This window comes from Nycticebus coucang, chromosome 2 (assembly GCF_027406575.1).
Source record: "Nycticebus coucang isolate mNycCou1 chromosome 2, mNycCou1.pri, whole genome shotgun sequence".
Lineage (NCBI taxonomy): Eukaryota > Metazoa > Chordata > Mammalia > Primates > Lorisidae > Nycticebus > Nycticebus coucang.
The window spans coordinates 25,438,103-25,455,571 of NC_069781.1; the positions used below are offsets into that span (position 1 = coordinate 25,438,103).

At 41.2% G+C, this 17,469-nt stretch overlaps 1 protein-coding gene across 4 annotated transcripts in view; it reads right to left on the bottom strand.

Moving 5' to 3' along the window:
* The window catches only part of HSDL2 (hydroxysteroid dehydrogenase like 2), a 116,361-nt gene that overhangs the window by 60,028 nt on the left and 38,864 nt on the right, over positions 1-17,469 (bottom strand). For 2 of the 4 annotated variants that reach the window (XM_053565747.1, XM_053565765.1), the window contains 2 exons: positions 16,048-16,146; positions 8,828-8,942 (listed from right to left, as the gene is read on the bottom strand). In XM_053565747.1, the coding sequence (XP_053421722.1) occupies positions 8,828-8,942; positions 16,048-16,146 (214 nt within the window). The remainder of the gene's footprint in view (positions 1-8,827; positions 8,943-16,047; positions 16,147-17,469) is intronic. The other 2 variants (XM_053565748.1, XM_053565756.1) reach the window with 1 other exon arrangement.

Here is a 17,469-nt window from a genome sequence, read left to right on the forward strand (position 1 = left end):
AGTCTTTAAACAACTAATACAGAATCACTGAACATATTCAGTAATCTGTAAGGGACATTCCGTTTTGTTTGTAGGGTACTTTTTTTTGCTTTCTAGAATGAAAATAGGAAAAGCAACTGATTTTCATCTTCTGAAATTCTGTTTCATGGCCTGGCAACAAAATTTGCTTGATGAAAATAAACAGACACAGCCTTAAACCCCACTCAACCACAACCGTCCCAAATTCTCCCTGAAAACACACGCACACGGTCTTGAGTGACAGTTCATGAACTTGTCAGCCAGCACTGTGATAAAGAACACAGGTGTTCAATTCACACAGACCTGGGTTCAGAGCCTACTTCTGCCCCTTCATTGCATAATCTCTGGCCAATTATATAGCCCTCTAATTTTCAGTTTTCTCCTCTGAAAATGTTGATAATACCAGCTACCATCTAGGATTGACCATGGGATTAAAAGTAGATGACACAGATGCAACACTTAGGATGGTGCATATGTCAACATGAAATGAACAATCACTGTTGTTAAATTTCATATGCTGAAAAAAAAAAAAATTTCATATGCTGATTGATTTCATCTAAGTAGGCATCATAGTACTTCTACTACATTGGGACTGCAGGTCAGTAGTGTAGCTTCTAATACATTCCCAAATTTAATTTGTACCAATATAAACTACAACATGCCTTTGAACAACATATAGTTTTAATTTTTAAAAGTCACTCATAAAAGTAGGCAAATTATTTTATAAAAGATTCAGGTCCAATATTTTAAAATTTTTAAATATTAAGTGATAATGTGTCATTAACTAATATAGTTTAAATAATTTATAGCTTTGTTTTACTTTCAATGATTTCTTGCACTTTGAACTAGTCCATTCTTAATTCAAATCAGTTTTTTAATTACCAAATGTATAATACTGGTATAACCAATTGCAACATCATTTCAAGCTTACAGACCAAATGTAATACATATCACTAAAGGTTTTTCATACATATTGTTTTTTCATTTCCAAAGGTGCTCCACTTTAATGGAAGTGAGGTGGAAAGGGACAAGCAATATTACAGCTGATTCTCATTAAAACAGTGAAACTGCACCTCAAAGCATCAGTAAGGAACAAACTAAATCTATTCCAGGAAATAAGATCATATTTTACACTCAAAGGAAGAGCTCATTTCATTTATGTTAAAACATGAGCTTTCCTTTGATCTAGTAGACAGAATCTTCCCATCTGCTCTTTGCCAACTGGCCCTCCACATTGCTAGTCTTATATCAGATGTACCTGTCATGGTAACATGCCTGATATCTCATGTATTACATTGAAAACCACACTTAAAGAGACTAAGCCCTTCAACTTAATAAAATAATAAGTTTACTGAAAACTTACTGTGTGCCAGGCACTGCATTTATTACTTTTCATGAATTATTTTACACAGTCAGGTTTGCAAACTCAAAAGCCTATAGGGTATTTGGGTAAACAAATAAAGCAAGCTGGAAGCAAGAAAAATCAACTGTTCAGAAATAGAACTGAACTTCAGGGTGGCGCCTGTGGCTCAGTGAGTAGGGTGCCAGCCCCATATACCAAGGATGGCGGGTTCAAACCCAGCCCTGGCCAAACTGTAACCAAAAAATAGCCAGGCACTGTGGCGGGCGCCTCTAGTCCCAGCTGCTCGGAAGGCTGAGGCAAGAGAATCACATAAGCCCAAGAGCTAGAGGTTGCTGTGAGTCCTGTGACGTCATAGCACTCTACCAAGGGCGGTAAAGTTAGACTCTGTCTCTACAAAAAAAAAAAAAAAAAAGGGCGGCGCCTGTGGCTCAAGGAGTAGAGCGCCGGTCCCATATGCCGGAGGTGGCGGGTTCAAACCTAGCCCCGGCCAAAAACCACAAAAAAAAAAAAAAAAAGAACTGAACTTCATTACTAAATTTCCTTAAGAATTCAACAAACACATATACTAATGAGGAGTATATGCTACATTAAAATTGAAAAATACAAATTAAGGGCAGGACACAATTATAAGAGGGACTTTACCTAACAAAGGCAATCGATGTAACCTGGTTCTTTGTACTCTCAATGAATCCCCAATAATAAAAAAAAATACAAATTAAAATAGAAGTATTTTATTACAAATTCTTATTTTACAACCAACCTTTCACAGAAGGCTTTTAAAAAAACTGACATTTTTCTTTAACCCAAAGGTCAATGAGAGGTCCTCCATCTAGCATTGCAGTATGACTGTGACTCAGAGCAAGATTTATTTTTTTATTTTATTTTATTTTTTTGAGACAGAGTCACAAGCTGTCACCCTGGATAGAGTGCTGTGGTGTCACAGCTCACAGCAACTTCGGACCCTTTGCCTTAAGCTATTTTCTTCCCAAGTAGCTGGAACTACAGGCACCCGCCATAATGCCTAGCTATTTTTTTGTTGTTGCAGTTGTCACTGTTGTATAAGCAGGCCCAGGCCGGGTTCGAACCCTCCAGCCCCAGTGTATGTGACCGGCACCCTACCCACTGAGCTCAGGTGCCACCTGGGAACAAGATTTAATTTCATTTAATACTATTTTTATTTTTTTAAAAAAATCTCTTCAAAAAGGTAGGAACTTTCACAGGGAATAGAATCTTTGTGGAAGAGTTTTTCTTTTCGGGGTATCTACTCAGATATTTCCAGATCTGTTATTCTAATCTACTCATATTTCGTTTTTAGCACTTTAGTGTCCAATAGCTTATAATTTCTGTTTGTAGTCCTTCAACTATACCAAGAAGATTCATTGAGAAAGGTAATTGAACAAGGTTAGTTCATTTTCCTATAATTTGAAGTTAGTGTGATTTTGATTTTTTTCTTTTTTAACTGAACCTTCAAATCTAGAAATGTGAGTTAGGCCATCACTCCCATTTTTGGAAAATTATCTCAAACTAGGAAAATGAACCAGAATGCTCTTGCCAAATGGCTTTCCAAAGACGTAACTTCACAAAGGAGGAACAAAGAGAAGCGTACGTTTGTGTATACATAAGTCACAATGCCAGTTAAAAAAGCCAAGTCTATAGTTATGATTGCCAATTTTGACAAATTTACACACAATTCAATGCTTTACTTGTATTGACCATCTCTAGGAAGACAATAATATATCTTTTGGGGGGGTAGAGGGACAGAGTCTCACTCTGTTGTACAGACTAGAGTACCATGGCATCAGCCTAGCTCACAGCAACCTCAAACTCCTGTGCTCAAGTGATCCTTCTGCCTCAGCCTCCTAAGTAGCTGGGACTACAGGTGCCTGCCATTATGCCTAGCTAAGTTTTTCAATTTTCAGTAGAGATGGGATTTCATTCTTGCTCAGGGTAGTCTTAAACTCCTGAGCTGAAGGGATTCCCCCCCAGTTGAGTTTCCCAGAGTGCCAAGATTATGAGGCACTGAGCCCAACCAATATGTCCATTTTTTTTTTTTTGTAGAGACAGAGTCTCACTTTATGGCCCTCGGTAGAGTGCCGTGGCATCACACAGTTCACAGCAACCTCCAACTCCTGGGCTTAAGCGATTCTCTTGCCTCAGCCTCCCGAGTAGCTGGGACTGCAGGCACCCGCCACAACACCCGGCTATTTTTTTTTTTTTTTGGTTGCAGTTTGGCCGGGGCCGGGTTTGAACCCGCCACCCTTGGTATATGAGGCCAGTGCCTTACTGACTAAGCCACAGGTACCGCCCCAATATGTCCATTTTTAATGTTTTTAGCAGAGAGCAATTCCTAGTGAAAAATAAAATGAATGAGCTTAATTGTTCACCATTGCAAAACATATCTACATTAGTTTAGATTTTAAAAAGTCCGAAGTTAACACTATAATAGCACTGTCTATAGTTGCTAATTTTCGCAAATTTATCATAAACTTTTAAAAATATTTCTAGCCGGTGTTGTGGTGGGCACCTGTAGTCCCAGCTCCTTGGGAGGCTGAGGCAAGAGAATCGCTTAAGCCCAAGAGTTGGAGATTGCTGTGAGCTGTGACACCACAGCACTCCACTCAGGGCCACATAGTGAAACTCTATCTCAAAAAAAAAAAAAATTTCTCAATACCTAACAAGTCATTTCATGAGTACCCACTCTAAAAACTTTTTAATCACATCAAAGTTCTCCTGATACCATAAATAAATTTAACTAGGTATATGGTATAGATTGAGTAACCCTTATCTAGGTTGGGTTATGAAATGCTTGGGACCACAAGTGATCAGATTCCAGGTTTTGAAATATTCATATTCTACTTACCAGTTCAGTATTCCCTAATCTGAAAACCCAAAATCCTTAATGCTCATTGGAGTATTTTTGAGTGCATCATAAAATTCTAGAGCATTTCAGATTTCCAGATTAGGGATACTCAACCTACATATTTGTATTTGTGGCTTCAAGATATATTAACAGACACTGCCACAAATCATTAAACTTACTCACACAACGTGCCCTTCTAAACCTTAATTCAACATGCTGAGGGGTGGTATTCCTGTTTGGGTCTATATTTTTTAAACATTTGTTTAAACAAGTATTTCCATCTAATTGAAATTCTTTCACAAAGTTGCCAGTTGGAAGAAGTTTTGATGTCCTGATAATTTTTTGCATGTAACATAACAGTACTGCCTGTGGCGGGCGCCTGTAGTCCCAGCTACTCGGGAGGCTGAGGCAAGAGAATCGCTTAAGCCCAGGAGTTGGAGGTTGCTGTGAGCTGTGTGAGGCCACGGCATTCTACCGAGGGCCATAAAGTGAGACTCTGTCTCTACAAAAAAAAAAAAAAAAAAAAGATTTAAAAAACATAACAGTACTGCCTATTTTATGTGAAAATGAATATAAACATACTGAAAAATGAGTCCTCCTTCTGTCGTCTAGGCTAGAGCCATGGTGTCTGCCTCACTCACAGCAACCACAAACTCCTAGGTTCAAGTGATCCTTGCGGCTCAGCCTCCTAAGTAGCTGGGACTGTAAGTCCCTGCCACCACATGCTGCTAATTTTTTATTTTAGTAAAGATGAGTGTCTTGCTCTTGCTCATGCTCATGCTAGTCTTGAATTTCTGAACTCAAGTGATCCTTCAGCCTTGGCCTCCCAGAGTGCTAGGATTACAGGTGTGAGCCACCACCGTGCCTGGCCAATGAGTCCTTTTTTTAGATCATTAAGGTTTTCATCACAATCTTTTCTACACATTTGCTATAATCCTCACTATGGTTTGATTCAATATGGTTTTGTTGAGTAGAGCATACCTCACATACTGAATTTATAGAAACATGCCTCACATCTACAAAGAAGTAAGCTCTCACCCATTTTACTTGAACATACGGCTCTCTTGGCATAAGTCTCATTTTCCCACTCCAGATAGAGACATAATTATGAAAAATATTTTACTTTCCTCTTTTGTATAAGAAAAACAACACGGCAAGCACGATGAATAAGTGGTAACTTTTCAGCCTTTCCTCAACATCCAGAAGACAAACAAGCAAGCTCAGGCCCCATCAAACAAAGCTGAGGATCATCTGGCACTCAGCTAGAACAGCTGCCATGTGGGAATGCTATCTGTACGTGGCCAGATTTTGTAGCACTTTTTAAAAAGCCAAAAATCTGGACTTTTCTGTAAATCTTCTAATTTTTTTAACACAGAGAACTAACGAAATGTTGAATGTAGGTAATTAATGAAAACAAAGTTTTTAACACTGTCTAAAAGAAGTTTTACAGACCCAACAAAACAAATCTGAGGGCAAAATTCAGGACTCTTTAATCTTTTTTTCCTTTTTTCTTGAGATAGATTCTCACTTTGTCACCCCCGGTAGAGTGCCATGGTGTCATAGCTCAGAACAATCTCAAACTCTCTTGGGCTCAAGCAATTCTCTTGCTTCAGTCTCCCAAGTAGCTGGGACTACAGGTGCCCGCCTCAACGGCCGGCTATTTTTAGAGATGGGATCTTGCTCAGGCTGGTCTCGAACCTGTGAGCTCAGGCAGTCCACCCGCCATGGCCTACCAGAGTGCTAGGATTACAGGCATAAGCCACTGTGCCCAGCCCAGACTCTAACTTAAGAACTTAACCATGTAACTCATCACCAACCCTGTAACATACTACTTTATTTTAGCCATTTTACATATAAGGAAACTGAGTGTGCAAGGAGGTTAAGTTACTTGCACAAGTTGAAAAGATAGCAGGTTCTGAGAGGTCGATGTTAGGATTTAAATCCAAATGGTCTCACTCCAAAGCTTAGGTTCCTAACCACCTGTTCTGTGCATAACAAGATACCTATAAGGCAGAGAAGCAAGTTCTATGCTGATGTATCCTTATATCCATATGGAAAATGATAGAACCTGAGGATAAACAAACAAGGTCAGGTACAGTGGCTCTTGTCTGGAACCCTAGCACTTTGAGAGGCAGAGGTGGAAGGATCACTTGAGCCCAGGAGTTTAAGATCAGCTTAGGTAACATAATGAGACATCCTATTCACAAAAAACAAATTAGCTAGATGTGGTGGCATATGCTTGTAGTCCCCAGATACTCAGGAGGCCAAAGCAGGAGGATCTCTTGAGCCAGAGTCAGAAGTTGCAGTGAGCTATGATGACGCCATTGCACTCTACCCTGGGCAATAAAGCAACACCCTGTCCTTTTTTTTCTTTTGTTTTTTTGAGACAGAGTCTCACTTGTTCACTCTCAGTAGAGTGCCATGACATCTTAGTTCACAGCAACCTCCAACTTTTGGGTTCAAGTGATCCTCTTGCCTCAGCTTCCCAAGTAGCTGGGACTACAGGCACCAACTACAACGCCCAGCTGTTTTTAGAGATGGGGTCTCCCTCTGGCTCAGCCTGGTCTCAAACCTGTAAGCTCAGGCAATCCACCCGCCTTGGCCACACAAGTGCTGGGATTATAGGCGTGAGCCACCGCGCCTGGCACAACACCCTGTCTTAAAAAAAAAAAAAGATTTAGGTTTTAGGATATAAATAACAGTAATCACTATGAATCATATTTTAATGTAACCAACAGAAAGGCTAATGCTATCTTGGGCATTATCAGGGGAAATGTAGAATATAAAATGAAAGACATCACTGTACTCTAGCCCAGGCAACACAGCAAGACTCCGTCTAAAGCACTCTGGGAGGCCATGGTGGGTGGACTGACTGAGCTCTGGAGTTTGAGACCAGCCTGAGCAAGAGCCAGACCTCATCTCCAAAAATAGCCAGGTGCCTATAGTCCCAGCTACTCGGGAGCCTGAGGCAAGAGGATCGCTTAAACCTATGAGTTTGAGGTTGTGGTGAGCTATGATGCCATGGTACACTATGGAGGGTGCCAAAGTGAGACTGTCTCAAAATTTTTTTTAAAAGGCTGTCTAGGGGAGTGCCTATGGCTCAGTGAGTAGGGCACTGGCCCCATATACCCAGGGTGGTGGGTCTGAACCCAGCCCCGGCCAAACTGCAACAAAAAAATACTCGGGCGTTGTGGTAGGGCCTGTAGTCCCAGCTACTAGGGAGGCTGAGGCAAGAGAATCACCTAAGCCCAAGAGCTGGAGCTGGCTGTGAGCTGTGACACCACAGCACTCTACTGAGGGCAACAGAATGAGACTCTGTCTCTAAAAAAAAAAAATTAAAAACAAAGAAACAAATGGATAAAAAGGTAGACTGTCTGACTAATCCAGCATAGATCAAGATTATATTCTCTTTCATTCTATAATAACCTTACCATTATTTATATACTAAAACTCAAGTCTTTCTTTTTTCTCTTTTGAGAGAGGGTTTCCCTCTATTGCCTGGGCAAGAGTGTGGTGGCATCATTATATAGCTCACAGCAATGTCAAACTCCTGGGCTCAAGGGATCCTCCTGCTGCAGCCACCTGAGTAGCTGGGACTACCAGTGTGCACCACCACCACAAGCTAATTTTAAAAATGTTCTGTAGAGGGCGGCGCCTGTGGCTCAGTCGGTAAGGCGCCGGCCCCATATACCAAGGGTGGTGGGTTCAAACCTGGCCCTGGCTGAATTGCAACCAAGAAAATAGCCAGGCATTGTGGCGGGCGCCTGTAGTCCCAGCTACTCGGGAGACTGAGGCAAGAGAATCGCTTAAGCCCAGGAGCTGGAGGTTGCTGTGAGCTGTGTGATGCCACGGCACTCTACCCAGGGCCATAAAGTGAGACTCTGTCTCTGCAAAAAAAAAAAATGTTCTGTAGAGATGCAACCTCACTATGTTGCCCGGGCGAGTCTTGAACTCCTAGGCCCCAATGATCCTCCTGCCTCTGCCTCCCAAAGTACTAGGAGTATAGGAGTGAGCTACTGGGCTTCACCCAAGTCTTTTTCTTTTTTTTAATGTCTTTTTTCAGACTATTGCTGGCTTGAGTAATCAGAAGAATATGAAAGATACTGTGTGTGTGTGCATATATACATGTATGTATTTAAACACACAATGATTTGAAAATGTTTGAACTATACTTCAGTTTTTAGAAGATTCACAAAGAAAAGGAACACATAATAAAACCATTTAAAACACTATCTATGGAGCTGGGTGCGGTGGCTCCCATCTGTGATCCTAGCAGTCTGAGAGGCCAAGGTGGGTGGATTGCTTGAGCTCAGAAGCTCGCAACCAGCCTGAGCAAGAGCGAGGTCCCCTTCTCTACTAAAAATAGAAAAACTAGCCAGATGTTGTAGCGGGTGCCTATAGTCCCAGCTACTTGGGAGGCTGAGGCAAGAGGATTGCTCAAGCCCAAGAGTTGGAGGTTGCTGTGAGCTGGGATGCCACAGCACTCTACCAAGGGCAACTCTGTCTCGGGAAAAAAAAAAAATCTGTTAACTACTAATTCTCTGGAAAACACTGTAACATCCCCCCATACAGCTCTTCAAACTTACGTAAGGTAGGTGCCTCTGGTGTTCACACTCATCATCAAATCCACTCTCTTTGTAGGTGTTTCCAATGTGTTGGTCAAGCTAATAGCACTGGCATTATTGACCAAAATATCAATTCCTGTTTTCAAAATAATCAGTTTCATTTTAATATGTCAGACTTCTTATCACAAAATTAAAAAGCATTTACCCTATATATCTGAACTTTCGATTGGTTCACAAGTACAGTCATGCACCTTGTAATGACATGTCAGTCAATGACAGACTACATCTGCAATCACAGCCCCATAAGATCATAGTACTGTATTTTTACTTTACTTATTCTATGTTTAGGTATGCTTGGATACACAATTACTTGCCATCGTGTTACAAAGGCCTACAGTACTCAGTACAGTAACATGTTGTACAGATTCGCAGCCTAAGAACAAGAGGGGGTCCCATATAGCCTAGGTGTGTAGTAGGTGAGACCATCGAGGTTTGCCTGAGTGTGCTCTATCATGTTCACACAAAGATGAAATTGTCTAAAAACGCATTTCTCGGAATGAATCCCTGTCACTAAACAACACATTCAACTTCTTTCAGATAATGACTGACTAATTAACATACCAATGTAAAACCAGTAGCTGTATCCAAACGGAACCTGCATGATTTTCACTGGCACAATGGAGCTCAGGCCAATCGTCAGAGCTCTGTGTGAAACTATAAAAAGGCTTAGTCCTTAGGGTCTGTGGCTTCCTCTCCTTTCTGTTCTCTTGCCTCCTGGTCTTTCCTCTCTGTCTCCACGAACCTTAGGTCGAATTTCTTAAATTCTTCTCTCTTCTCTAGCATGTTCCTACAGCCTGTCCCACCTCTAAACATACTAGTCTCTCTTCCCCTCCCAAGACCACTTACTTCAAGGGAAGGGTTTCTTTCTGGCCTTGGGAACTAGAAAAAGACAAAGACCTAGAGTTTCAATGCCCAAGAGGCAAATCATCAAAGTGGATCAATTTTGTTTTAATGACTCATATGCAAAAAAAAAAAAAAAAAAAATCAATCTAGAATAACTATTATTTCTGTATATTCTTTTTTTTGAGACGGAGTCTCACTCTGTTGCCCAAGCTAGAGTGCCATGGCATCAGCCTAGCTCACAGCAACCTCAAATTCTTTGGCTTAAGTGAACCTCCTACCTCAGCCTCCCAAGTATCTGGGACTACAGAGTCTGCCATAATGTCTGGCTGATTTCTTCTGTTTTTAGTAGAGATGGGGTCTCACTCTTGCTCAGGCCGGTCTTGAACCCCTGAGCTCAAGGGATCCTTACACTTTGACTTCCCAGAGTGCTAAGATTATAGGTGTGAGTCATGCACCCGGCCTATTACTGTATATTCTATTTAGTTCCTATCTATATACAACATATTTTATTTATAGTTACATGCTGGGTGAAATAACATTAAATGAAAATGGCAAAAAGGGCGGTGCCTGTGGGTTAGTGAGTAGGGCGCCAGCCCCATATACCAAGGGTGGTGGGTTCGAACCCAGCCCCAGCCAAACTGCAGCAAAAAAATAGCTGGGCATTGTGGCAGGCGCCTGTAGTCCCAGCTACTTGAGAGGCTGAGGCAAAAGAATCACCTAAGCCCAGGAGTTGGAGGTTGCTGTGAGCTGTGATGCCACAACACTCTACCAAAGGGGACAAAGTGAGACTCTGTCTCTAAAAAAAAAAAAAAAAGAAAGAAAAGACAAGAAAATGGTAAAACAGAAATTTTTTAAAGGGTACTTAATGATGGCTAAATAGCAACATGAATGAACTTAATGACACTCAAATGTACACTTAAAATAATCACAATGGTAAATTTTGCTATGTGTATTTTACCATAACTTTAAAAAATTAAAAAACAAATGCAAAAAGCCAGGTATGGTGGCTCACATCTGTAATCCTAGCACTCTAGGAGGCCAAGGTGGGTAGATTGCTTGAGCTTAGGAGACCTCGTCTCTACTACAAATAGAAAAAACTACCCAGGTGTTGTGGGCTCCAGTAGTCCCAGCTACTTGGGAGGCTGAGGGAGGAGGATCATGAGAACCCAGGAGACTGATGTTGCTGTGAGCCTGGGGAACAGAGTGAGACTCTGTCTCAAAAAAAAAAAAAAAAAAGCAAAGTAAAAGGGTACTTATTCCATCAAGTAGAAATACAACAATTTCTACATTCTGGGGTTGGACTGTGGCAATAAACATCTTTTTATTATTCTTCTTAACTTTTCTCTCCTCCTCTTTCAAAATTCACAGGTAATGATTTAAATAAGCTTATTAAATTCATTAAAATATTTCAGTCATAAGCACCCTTTCGTCATATGAAATTTTGATCCTATCCTCATTCAATTCCCATATCCTTTATGTAGAAAGTACAGTGTTTTTTGTTTGTTTTTTAATTGTTGGGGAATCGTTGAGGGTACAATAAGCCAGGTTACACTGGTTGCATTTTGCTGGGTGAAGTCCCTCTATTAATAATATCCTGCCCCCAAGAGGTGTGTCACACACTGAGGCCCCACACCTCCCTCCCTCTTTTCCCTCCCCAATTTCCCTGCCCCCACCATGTACCAGCATCAATTGAGTTTGCAGTGTTGATGTTTTCTGAAAATGTATCTATAGCATAACTCTAGATTCAACTATATTGCATTTTATAGGTTCACAGAATAAAACTCACACTTAACATAAATCATTTGTGTATCTGAGCTAAGTTCCAGGTCCTGTGACTATTAACTTTCCAGAATGAACGTCATAATGATGGTTGCTTCTATAAGTGGCAAAGAGTCATGAAAATAATTCTTAAGCCCAGGGCATGCGTCTTGGCCTACAAACCTGAGAGGTGCTCAACCACATTCCCATGAGATGATCACTGAGTGACTGTGGAGGATGACAGTCACCAGAGAAGCCGAGTTGGACCAGAGCAAATTGAGTGTATGTTTGGTGAGACACTGGGCTGACAGCATACACATCACCCATGTAGAATTATCCTATTTGGGGCGATGAAGCGAGTGAGGACTGTTCCAAATCTAAGGACACCTTGGGCAAAACCAGAGTTTACTGATTTCGCTTCTCTCACATTAAGATAACAAATGACAAAAACCTTAACAAAGCAAGCACCTGAGCCTTAAAGCAAATAAATCGGATGAGAAATGCAGATATGCTGATTTGATAAACTGGATTATTAGATTTAGTCATGAAAAAGGGGGGGGAAGGGTCAAATTTAAGAAACAGGTTAAAATTTCTAAACTGAGATGAGCCAGATTACAATGGATCAGGAAACAATATGAGAAAGAATACACAAAAGCATATATGCACCTGTTGAAGGGAAACAAAAAGTGGGAGGAAAGAATGCTCCTCTGGTGTGTGAAAGAGGCAAGGTGATAGGAAGTACCATGTAACAAAGAACCCAACGGGCACAGGCTGGAAAACATCATCAACTGCTCAGAGCTTTGTTAAGGAGAACTCTCCAGCAGAGACAAGTATCAGGACTAAGACCGGGTGCAGTGGCTCAGGCCTGTAATCCTTAGCACTGTGGGAAGCTGAGACGGGTGAATTGCTTGAGCTCAGGAGACCAGCCTGAGCAAAAGCGAGACCCTGCATCTACAAATAGCCAGGTATTGTGGCAGACACCTGCAGTCACAGCCACTTGGGAGGCTGAGACAAGAGGATCACTTAAGCCCAAGACTTTGAGGTTACTGTGAGCTATGATGCCACAGCACTCTACTGAGGGCAACAAAGTAAGACCCTGTCTCACTTTGCCCCTCACAGGAGGGGCACCTTGGCTCATGCCTATAAACCCAGCAGTCTGGGAGGCTGAGGCCAGAGGATTACTTGAGGCCAAGAGACCCACTCTCATCTGAGTGAGAGTGAGACCCCACCTATACAAAAAAATAGAAAAAGTAACCAGGTATGGTGGTATGCTCCTGTAGTCCCAGCTACTTGGAAGGCTGAGGCAGGAGGATCCCTTGAGCCAAGGAGTTTGAGGCTGTAGCGAGCTATGATGACACCACTGCACTGTACTCTAGCTGGGGCAACAGAGTGAGATTGTCTTAAAAAATTTTTTTCTTTTTCTTTTTCAGGATAAAGTCTTCCCTAAAAAGTAGAATTCAAAAATCCTACAGAATTCCAAATCAGAAAGCCATAGCAGCATCTACCATAGTGTAGGACTAAAACGAAACAAACAAAACAGAAAGGCTTTTCTTTGGAAAATAGACAGACACAAATAAACAAACAAAGGAAAGGGTTGAATCTCTGTGAAAAAAGAATACAAAAACAGGGCGGCGCCTGTGGCTCAGTGAGTAGGGCGCCAGCCCCATATGCCGAGGGTGGCGGGTTCAAACCCAGCCCTGGCCAAACTGCAACCAAAAAATAGCTGGGCGTTGTGGCGGGCGCCTGTAGCCCTGGCCAAACTGCAACCAAAAAATAGCTGGGCGTTGTGGCGGGCGCCTGTAGTCCCAGCTGCTCGGGAGGCTGAGGCAAGAGAATCGCGTAAGCCCAAGAGTTAAGAGGTTGCTGTGAGCCGTGTGACGCCACAGCACTCTACCTGAGGGCGGTACAGTGAGACTCTGTCTCTACAAAAAAAAAAAAAAAATACAAAAACAAACTGAAAGAGCAGGCTGTAAATCATCTTACAAATGTGGCATCCATCATGATTAGCAGAGAATAAAGACTGAGTTGCTGAACCAAACTCACTCTTAATTCTGTGCTACAGCACCAGACAAGCAGAAGTTAATGCAGAAATGAAGAACAAAACGTTTTAATAATACATCAAAGTGGATACTAAAGAGGGGAGAAAGAAACCCTAAAATAGAGATAATTCCAGTGCCAATTTATAAATTTAGCAAGAAGATAGAAGCATTTTAGATGCCTCTCTCAACAACAGGTAAAAATTACATGAAAGATTTCCCCCTCCAAAGATAAGGGAATCATATTCCCTTAACTGAAGATGTCTACTAACTGAATTTAAATTCCTGGGTCACAAAGGCCAGATCAATGACACGGATCAACTGGCATTTGAAGAAAACAAAAACCAAGATTTCCTTTCGTCCCTTCCATTTTCTCTGACTGTTCCCGGGAAAGCAGATCATACCACAGGCAAAGCTGGAGTCATCCAATGTTGAAAATGCTGAAGGGATGATATCTGGTCCAGTGAACATGACTGAAGTTACAGTGACTGAAGAACAAATCCAGGTCACCCATGCATCTGAGTGACAACTCCTTGGCTGGGACCAAGTAGAATAAGAAAAGTGGAAAAGAGATTTTTGGGCTTTAATTTTTCTAGGAAAGGGGAGATGTCTATCTGAGACTTTGAAATTTCTAGTTGAGATTTTAAGTTTTCAGCAAACTCAGTTTCAACAAAAGGAGAAGTTAATTTGTGAAACTTCTATTGCTCTGTAGGAGCCAGATGCTGGTAGTTAAGAGGCATTTCACATTTTGACACTCGGCCATGCTATTTGGCTGTGCTATCGCATAGTATATAATGTATAACTCTTCTGTGATCCAGGCTGGACAATTCAAGATAGGAGATTCAACAGGGAGCAAATTCTGGGCCTGCATAATATGGCCTTGTATACCTCTAGCTAATGTCCTCTCCTAACCAATTTCAGGGGTTTCTTAGGACAACATCAGACAGTAGCTAAACTGCTGAAATTCTCCAGTAGAATTTCAGGACAGAAATAAAGACTGAGAAGGACCCTGACAGGTAGTCACAGTCCTCTTCTGTATTCTCATGATCTCATTCGAGGAGGATAAACTTAACCTCAGCTAATAGACATAATGGATCAACAGAAAGAACTAAAACTGGATGATTGCAGGGGTACTTTATTAGGGGACAGTAAGAATGATTTAGGCAGGATTTGGATACTCTTAGGTACGCAATCCCCAACAACTATCTCATAGGAGCTTATGAATTAACTGGGGAGAAAAAAGAAATACTAATAGCTAAAGTAATATAAGGATCGAAGGAATGTCTTACGAATTTAGAGAAAGAAAAATATGCTTCTGATTAGTTGGCACACTGAAGGAACTGCCTTCATTTAAAGGAGATGAGATTTAAGTATATAAAGGTAGGATTTTAAAGACAGAGAAGGGAGCATATCAGGAAAGATCACAGGTGGAGGGATGGGCACTGAGGGAGCCTCAGGAAGGGAAGGGAAAAAGTTAAGAGACAGAAAATTCAAGAAGATGGAAGTTAACTATTTTGGCTGGAGTAGAGAGTTTATACATGGGTACTGAAGAAAGATAGAACCAAAAAAAGTCTAGTGAGTTCACAGTGTGAAATATCTTGAATGTCAACAGGAATGTGCATTTTACCCTATAAGTATCAAAAAGTCATCAAGTAATTTTTATGAAACTGGTGGCCAGATGGTCAATAATAATTAGCTAGCCAGTGACTATAGAGAAATTTCTCCAGGCAATCACTAACTATATAACCTTTAACTGTTTGCTTACTCATTGTTAACCAAACTGCTTAATCTTAAAAATGTCACAAAGCCTAAACATAGTTCCCACAGTGTTCTTACAGACAGCACCTTACTCTGACTTACAGATCGCAAGTGTTGGCTATGTTGTTTTTAGGAACTCAAGACCCAGTCCTAAAGTCAGCTCAAACTGGTAGAGACCATGCATCCTTCCTCTGAGTATACACGATTGTCTGATAGGTGACCTTCTGACATCACAGCTAGAATTTCCAGGGCACATTTTATACTGAGTCTCACGAATTTACACATGTGACCCATGAACAAACATAAAGAGACGGTAACGCATACCCAAGGAACTTTCCAAACTTCCCCTCTCCTTCCCCCAAACACTCGCTGATTCTGAAACCCTCCTCCCAAAATCTCTCCTTTAAGGCTGGTACAGGAAATGAATCTGAGTCTCACCATCCACTCTCCCCACTTGACTGCCCCATGAATAAATCCTTTCTCTGTTGGAAACCTCAATGTTTCCGGGATTGAATGGGATCTGGGGAACCACTGGTTAGGTGCAGGTTACTGGTAAGGTCCTAACTTTATTTTGGGTAGTAGGCTTATTATGTCATTCGAAGTAACTTTTAAAAATTTTTTTAAAAAGTCATCAGATGGTTTTCAGCCATGTTTCCATATGAGCAAATACTTATTTCTGGTTATAGTCCGAAGACTCAGAAAACCCAAAAATCCAAATAAATTAAAATTATAGATACCCCTATATTTTACCAATATTCAGTAATTATTTCCAAATTGAGGTACTACCTCCAAATTTCTTGACCGCCTTCTCGACTGCATCACTGATTTGCTGTTCATCTCTCACATCAACAACACATGGCAAGGCCTTTCCTCCAACTGCTTCAACTACGAAGGATAAACAAAGAGAAGAACATTAAAGCACTCAAATATTGTACCTTCATTCTAACATAACAGTCAAAAGAAAAAAGTATATCCTATTTCCAGAAAATCAACTTCAATAACTCTGCCTGGCTGGGTGTGGTGGCTCGCACTTGTAATCCCAGCACTCTGGGAGGCCAAGGTCAGAGGATCGCCTGAGGTCAGTAGTTTGAGACCAGCCTGAGCGAGAGTGAGACCCCGTCTCTACTAAAAATATAAAAACCAGCCTGGGGTTGTGACAGGCTCCTGTAGTCCCAGCTACTCAGGAGTCTGAGGCAGAAGGATCGCTTGAACTCAGGAGTCTGGGGTTGCTGTGAGCTGGGCTGACACCATGGCACTCTAACCCGGGGCACCAGAGTGAGACTCTGTCTCAAAAAACCAAACCAAACCAAACCAAAATACCCCTCTGTCTTTCTACCAGTGACTCTACCATAGAATAGGACAGAGTAGCTAGGCTGGGTCCATTAAAAAGAGAAGTTTTTTAAAATTCCATTATAAAACAAAAAAAGGGAAAGCAATTAAAAATTAATTTTTATTATAGAAAACTTCATAAGTACACAAAAATATCTAAGTAAACTGACAAGGATCCATCACTTATCTTCAGTAATTGTTACTGTTTTGTCAGTTGTTTATCTTCCCTCTCCTGTTTTTTGCTGGTGTATTTTATTTATTTATTTATTTATTTATTTTTTTTTTTTGAGACAGGGTCTCACTTTGTTGCCCCTGGTAGAGTGCTCTGGTGTCATAGTTCACAGTAACCTCTAACTCTCGGGCTCAAGTGATTCTGTTGCCTCAGCCTCCCCAGTGGCTGAGACTACAGGCGCCCACCACAACACCCAACTATTTTTAGAGATGGGGTCTCACTCCCGCTCAGGCTGGTCTCGAACTCTTGAGCTCAGGTGATCCAACCCACGTCGGCCTCCCAGAGTGCTGGAATTACGGGCGTGAGTCACCACGCCCAACCTTGCTAGTGTATTTTAAAACAAATATTTGGCATCATTTCACTCATAAGCACTTCATATATATTCTGTTAACATAATCACAATGCTATTGATGACTAACAAAACTTGCTATATCAACTGAACTTGAGTTTTTAACCCTCTTGGCACTGTGCCTAGCACAATGCCTTGAATATAAGCTCACAATAATTAGTTGGCAATTAAAAGTATTAAAATAATGACTTGCAAATTGTGCAGAGAATAAATAACATGGTAAGGATTTTCAAAGTGTTCACACAGTCCACCCCTCAAATTCTCTCCTCTCCATTTCTACTCCCCCAAATTCCTCTCC